Genomic DNA, 7,030 nt, shown 5'->3' with positions numbered 1-7,030 from the left:
TGCGTCTAATTTTGACTTTATGGGGTCCCCTTTTTTTGGGTCGCACTTTTCAGTCCATTCTTCGAAATTGCGTACGGGCGACGCGCGGGCAAAAGGGTATGCGTAGATGGGATGAGAATGACCAAGTCCGGTCTCAATTTTCTTCAAATTCATCAATGGAGGCTAACTGTGGCTATAGTACACCCGAGCGAACTTCGTCAACCTAAACAAAACATTCCCCACCAATACGGTCAACTTACTGTGCACACTTCACCGGCGAGTCCCAATGAATTTCTCGAAGTTCCTCCTACTTTTTAGTACGGACGGGACCTTTCCCCCCCGTGCCGTGGGAGGCAGAAGAAAAAAGTCTCGGGTCGTGTTCTGGAAGCGCAAGACCGTGCTTGAACGGGATCATGGGTATATGTTTTAATTGCACACATGACACATCAAGATGGAAAGCCCGTCTCATGCCACAAGGTGATCCTCTTCTAGCCTCGATTAATATCCGCTCGACATTATTCTCAGGTCGGCATCGTATCTTGTTACCAGAGCATGTCGAGATTGTCCCCTTTCCAAGTGTCCAAAGCTCGTTTCCCGGGGCATCGTTCGGTTAAATTCCCGCTTCGCGTCCCCGTGAGAGGTTGGCCGGCCTAATTCCTAACAGCTTGAGTTTTCTTTTTTAGATTAAGCGGTAACCTTTGATCGTGCGAAATACCAGATGCCCTCTCTCTTATCTTTGGACATTGAACTGTCTCACTTGGCACTCAGTATTTTGACCATATCCGGTTCATCTCCTAAACCTAACAAATTACTGTTGATTCTTCCTAAATCCTCACCATCAATAGCCAAATTAAAATTTCACTAGTAGTTTCGCGTTGACTTAAACACACCATAGTTTTTTTTTTTTGGTCGAATGGACACACCATACTACAATTGTATCCTTTATAGGGTGTAAATGCTTTGACTGCTGGCTACCAAGCTATGAAAATTTGCATTTGACTGCTTCATTTTGCACTTATCTTGGCTCCTTGACCATGTACTTTATACTACTGCCAAGTTTTGGCATTCGCCTCCCTCATTTGCGTTCCCACAACTGGGCAACACACGTTGACCCCAAGATGATGCCCTATGTACAAAAAACAATTGATCCAGAAGATACCAGATTAGAAGACAAACGGAACCTAGCAGCTGAAAATTGCACTATGAACCAAACATCCAAAAGGCATAAGAGGAACCCCCATTTCCTTTCTGTTTTGTACTTTTTCATGTGTATCTGATGAAAAAAACTGAAGATTCTGCGCCATACTCGAAGTCAAAGCCCAAAGTCAGTGTCTCCAATTGCCCTCCACCCCGTCTAGTATGGGCCTTGGATCCCTGACGTTGCCACTTGACGTTTCCATTCCACGATGAGAATCGATGTACACGCTCTCGAGCTCTGAGTGCTGTACTCTGAGATGGTTAGTGCTTGTCGACGACGGAAGGCCATTCCGAGATTCTGCCAACATCTCGAAGTAAGCATGAGGCCCCCAACCTGCGTTTAAACACAGACAATCATGAACATAAGCAGATGTCTCTCTACAGTAACCGTGTAACCTTATAATCTGATAACAACATAAATCTAGAGCAATCCCTGACACTCTGATTGCAAGAAAAGTCCAAAATCATAAGCATTGAATGGACATAAACATCGAATTCTAAAAAGGTTCCAGAGAGTTCGAAATAGAGGCCAACCAAGAAAATGAATTTCATTGGACATTGAATGTTCATAAATGGCCCTTCTTTTGTTTTTTCCCTTCCCTTTGTGGACAGAAATACTTAGAAATAGATAAAATAAGCTACCACTTTTAACAATATCTACTGAAATCTTCATGTCATGTGCCTTTCATTTTCATTAGCATAAGCAAACAGCACTTGTAGCTTACAAAAAGAAGAGTACATTCCTGTAGGCTTCTGTGTGTTTTCCTGTGGCTATTTTCATGAAAGAAACGGTTATTTGGAAAACATTAGACTATTTCAGAAAAGAGTAAAGAGAGTACCATCTACATCATACGGCGGAGGAAAGAACTGCAAGTAACAAAATGAAGCAAGGATTGTCCCTGTTTGGATTAGAAAGAATGGTCACTTCTTTAGGGAGATGACTGGTACTGCAATAACTTTTAAAAAAAAAAAATCAATCAAAGTTGAAAAGAAACCTAGGAGAGCCCCAGCAAATACATCTTGCCAATGATGCCAATAGTCGTCAACTCGAGAAACTCCTACAAGAGCTGCCGAAAGCAACGGGAGGAAAACAATACAAAGCTTTGCAACATGGCCTCTACGATCAAACGCCCTGACTTTCCCTGACAAATACCACGCAAGAAAACCCAGTCCAGCAAAGCACCCTGCCATCCAGAGCTCTCTCAAAATGAATATTGTGTCACAAAAGGGCGATAAAATCATTCGCAAAATTGAATTAGTAATGATGTTAACATAATTTAATTTGCGTACATGTCATTTATTTACCTTATAGCGTATTATACTTTAATGACACATCAAGTACGTTCAAAGTCAATTAATCAACATGTAGGCAAAGAGTATTCATTTATTTCTTTTTCCAAATTTCCCTGTTAAAGTCGGTAGCTGGTAGTTCTTGAGTATTTGAATATTAAATAATTTTGAAACCTGGTCAGCATAATTAGTAAGGTCATTATATAGTTTACTGGTGCTTCTAGATTTTGACTTTCTCTGGATGAGCACATAGACTAGCTGAAAGATGTATCCAGTTCCCTATCATTGCTATTCAATGTTAGAGCACTGGTGATTCAAAAAGAATCCTGGTCCTAGAAAAGAAGGTCAACCTCATGTATCAAGTAAACTTTTTCTTGACATGCAACGATGGCACCAACGGATCAAATGTAAGGGTGAAACTATTCAGAAACTTGACTCTTATACGTTGTCCTTGTCTTCATCATGACTATCCATTAAAATATGGAATGGCTTAGATTAACCGGCAGCAGGAGAATAGAAACCTACCGGACATCTTTTTAGCCAATTCACGGCCAACGGCATGGATCGCCTTGAGAACTCTTGCTTAGAGCCTCTATTTGCATGTAACTTTTACTTACAAACTTCGAAGCATTATAAATTTTTTAACAAAAACCCGAATGAACAAAACAATCACAATTTGACTATCTCATTCAGATTTTGTTAAAAATTGACCCCGGAGCACTTCTTAAGCAATCAAATGAGCATATATTGCAATTTCCAATGCACTGTCTGCACTCGTGATATGCACAATCGATGCTCTGAAAATTGAATATTTGTACATTAAGCATATTTAACAAGTGCCCCTATTAACAAGACCTTTTGATTATTCGTGGGCATGCTTAGCTGATATCAAACTTGGCATAACTTGGATTCAGCATTGAATAACACAATAAAAGAGAATTGAACCAACTCAATTAGCAGTAATTGCACCCTTTACCAGAGTCACTGAAGAAGCAATTGTCTCCATAAACCCTGGACCTAGAGTTGGGAAAAACTATATAAAAAAAAGAGAGGCAAGGTATGTACTCTTCCATTGTCATTCTATCTTCTTAAGTTTCTGTCATCCATAATCTGATTTAAGATCTTGTTAGGTTTCACATTGTTTGGAATCAGATTCTTTGGGAGTATAAAATCAACCTATGCCAATCCATGCCATACTGCATATAGACAAATCCAAAGTTTTTTGGCCTTCTGTAAGCTTCAGTGAACAAACAATATATTCAAAAACAAACTTTTCTTTTAGATGCTTACATGAGGTATGCCCACTTGGAAAACTTTTGTATCCTTCTTTGATGACAGCCTTGTCTCCAGTACAAATTACATCCCGCGTGACAGTATCAAACACCTGCGCGTGGCACAGATCATTTTTCACTCTTTGTATGTTCAAAGAGCCTGGCACTATCCAGAATTGACAACACGACAGACAAATTGAGACATCATTCGCAAAGGGAAGGTGAAAAATTCATAAGTGTGAGCTTTTCTTTAGGTCCTACCCCTTTACCATCAGGAAAACAACGCCAGAAAAAATCTGGTCGAGGTCGGCCAACAGCATCTTTGATTGCATCAGTTATAACTCCAGTTATTAGCACAGAATATAGAAGACCTGGACAAGTTCACTTAGAACAGTTACCTTTGGACATGATATTAATACATATGCATTAGCACAAAGTCACATAGACTAAGAGGATTTACCCAATAAGGCATGGTGCAGGTCATAAACATCCCTTCTGATGAAATAGTAGATGAGAATTACAGCAAACGGAAGCAATATCGCGATAATCTGTGATAAAATGTCATAGCTCAACTCAAAATATAAATAAATAACTTTTACTGCATGTAAACTTTGTTGGACACATGCTTTGACTATTGTCATACCGGAACAGCCCAGAAGGGAACAGTGTTATCCTGCAGAGGGTACTTCAGGTCTGTCATCATCTCCTCCCCGACAAAACGATGAAATGGTCCTATGACGTTCAATATAATCTCTATTACCACGAGGAGAAAGAGGATCAACCAGTCATGCATGTGTATTCTTGCCACTTTGATTCCATGGGACCTGACTGTGTGACAACCCAATTGGATCTCTGGCATCTTCAACTCTAAGTCGAAAACGATTATCGCTGACAATAAATATAAAAGAAAAGGAACTATGAGAGCCTATCAAAGGGATTTACATGCAAATGCTCAGTAGAAAAGAAAGGAGTTTACACAAGAGAGCAGCAAAATCAGCAATAGTGACCAGTAATAACCACATGGCAATTCAGTATCCAAATGAATTGATGAAAATACCATAAAGTAGTGGAAAAAAATAAGCAAAGCATCTATAAAAGTCCGGATCCTAAAGTTTAAAAAAAAAAAGATGTTGAAAGTGATATGTCGTATCAATACATAGTGAGATTACACAGACATCACACCAATGTGACAAAGAAATCCCTAAATTATTACACAACCTTCCTTCTTTTTAATGTACAACCTCCTCTATCACCAAGATTAGAAAACTTGGATTTATTGAGTTGAAGTTGAAGATTCGTGTAGATCAAGGTTTTGTAAAAGGATGAGGACTTAAGTTTCAAATCCCATCTGTCCATGCGAACCATCTTGAAGAATGACAGAAGCTCAAAAGAGTACATGCCTTCAATGAAACAGCGATACAATGGCAATTCCAGATCAAATCAGTAAGCACACATGAAAAGCATAAGCTCAAACCATAACAGACGAACCAAACCTGAAAACGAATCTAGAAGGAAAAACTATACTTGTATAACACATATTACGGGAGGAAAATCTATCCAATCATTCCCATCCACTATGGCAAAGGAGTAAGGACTAAAGTCAAAAAAACAAAAAGCATTAAGACTAAGCCATAATTTGCAGACTAACCCAAAATCAGATGCACAAGAAAGCAAGGAGGACTCAATTATTGAATAGGATCAAGCAAGGCTCTATACATCTAATACACCTGGACCAAACCCAACATCATGCATACCAGACATAACACCAACGGTGATGTTTCCCAAAGCACTAGGCTAAACACACAGGCAACTGGCAAAGAACATGTCAATTTCAACTTCTTCCGGAAGACAAAAGCAAGACCAGACACGTCTTCAAAGAAGAAAATAGCAGTGATTTTGGCAATCGGTTTAGAAACTTCTCCAGCTAGTTCAGCCGCTTTACTAATATTACCAGAAAATATAATTGGCAAGAGAATTCATCATAACTTTGAATATAAAGTAAAAATCTAAATGAGAGCACTGCTACCAGCCTCGTATCACGATGCTTAAAATAATGCTTGTAATTTCACATATTAGCCCTAAAAGAAGATTACAGCAGGTCGAGCATATACACTCAGACCGGATCAGATCATACAAAATGGTAGATTTATCCTTCTTTCGCCTATAATCTGCATAAGCGAAGAACAAATAGACAAAGCAACCAATCTCTACAGCCTGGCAGCACCAGGGTCTTGTAGAGCCTTGACTTCACTCGTCGAAACTAGATCGAACCCATAAAGATTTGACTTCGGATTCTGAAAAGAATGACTAGGGGCCCTTTTCCAGGGTGAACATAGAGAGCTGCACTCATAAAATGTATATCCACAACTACGGGGAAATTTTGCATCAGCGCAGACAAAAAGACGCACATGGAGGTACCAATCTCGAGCAAAGTAGAGCAATCTAAAGAAAAATGCATTGATAGGATACACATTTTACAGTCATCAAGCAGACGCATCGATTCCTAACAGTTTTGTATCTTCTCAAATCTAACCAAAAGCCAACTACGCAATCTTTCACTGAAAAAAAAAAAAATTTAAAAACATTATCTTCATCCGCTGGAAAAAAAATTACTTCACTTACTCCTCCTCCACTCCAATTTCAACGAGACAATACCACACGCTACACTCGAACTCCACTAAACCGAGCAACCCCACAATATCCTCTCCTCACGTTAACACTCCGACATCCTTATCCCCGCAAATGGAACGCGAGAATGAGAGCCACGAGCACAAAATTTCAGTCGAACGGAAACGTAACACATACTGTAGCGAAATGCTCGGTAACGACGGATTCACATTCAAATTCAAACCCCCAGAAAGGACAAGAGCCGTTACCAACAAAAAGCGCGCCGTTTTGAAAACAGACAAAACCTGAAGGAGGACGCGAGTGAAGCAGAACGAGTTCGTGAACTCCTCAGAGGCGGCGGAGGAGGAGAAGACGAAGAGCGAGAGCTTGGGATTCGGAAGAGCTCGCCGGAGATCCCTGAGAGAAACAACTCAGAAATGCGTGGTTCTCGCACCAAGGCATCATCTTTCAAAAAGGGAAGCCCCCCATTGAAAGAGAAGACAAAAAGGGCACTACACAGAATGTCAAGCAGGCTGCTTTTCTCGCAGTTTTCACTATATGAAGCAGATACGAATTCAAAAAGTATTTCTCTGGGTTCGGTGGTTTCGGTGGTGGTTTTATTCGGAAAAGGGAAAGTAGAAATGAAAAGCAGGGCCATAATTGTCCGAGATATTCTGTCCATTTAA

At 40.0% G+C, this 7,030-nt stretch overlaps 1 protein-coding gene across 6 annotated transcripts; it reads right to left on the bottom strand.

The window, feature by feature from the left end:
* Window positions 1–1,019: 1,019 nt before the first annotated feature.
* Window positions 1,020–6,819, bottom strand: LOC115757016 (lipid phosphate phosphatase 2-like). 6 transcript variants are annotated; one of them, XM_048279993.1, is made up of 8 exons: window positions 6,734–6,819; window positions 4,381–4,630; window positions 4,198–4,285; window positions 3,999–4,108; window positions 3,757–3,850; window positions 2,172–2,360; window positions 2,016–2,075; window positions 1,020–1,510 (listed from the first exon to the last, which is right to left on the bottom strand). In XM_048279993.1, exons 2-8 carry the CDS (start codon window positions 4,594–4,596, stop codon window positions 1,305–1,307), a joined length of 963 nt encoding a protein of 320 aa, XP_048135950.1. In that variant the 5' UTR covers window positions 4,597–4,630; window positions 6,734–6,819; the 3' UTR covers window positions 1,020–1,304. The 6 variants fall into 6 exon arrangements, with proteins under 6 accessions (XP_048135950.1, XP_030552960.1, XP_030552966.1 ...); XM_030697100.1 differs by having other exon boundaries at window positions 4,381–4,625; window positions 6,650–6,785; XM_030697106.2 differs by having other exon boundaries at window positions 4,381–4,662; window positions 6,650–6,769.
* Window positions 6,820–7,030: the final 211 nt, after the last annotated feature.

This window comes from Rhodamnia argentea, chromosome 6 (assembly GCF_020921035.1).
Source record: "Rhodamnia argentea isolate NSW1041297 chromosome 6, ASM2092103v1, whole genome shotgun sequence".
NCBI lineage: Eukaryota > Viridiplantae > Streptophyta > Magnoliopsida > Myrtales > Myrtaceae > Rhodamnia > Rhodamnia argentea.
The sequence above is the reverse complement of the archived record's forward strand: the minus strand, read 5'-3'. Positions and strand labels throughout refer to the sequence as shown.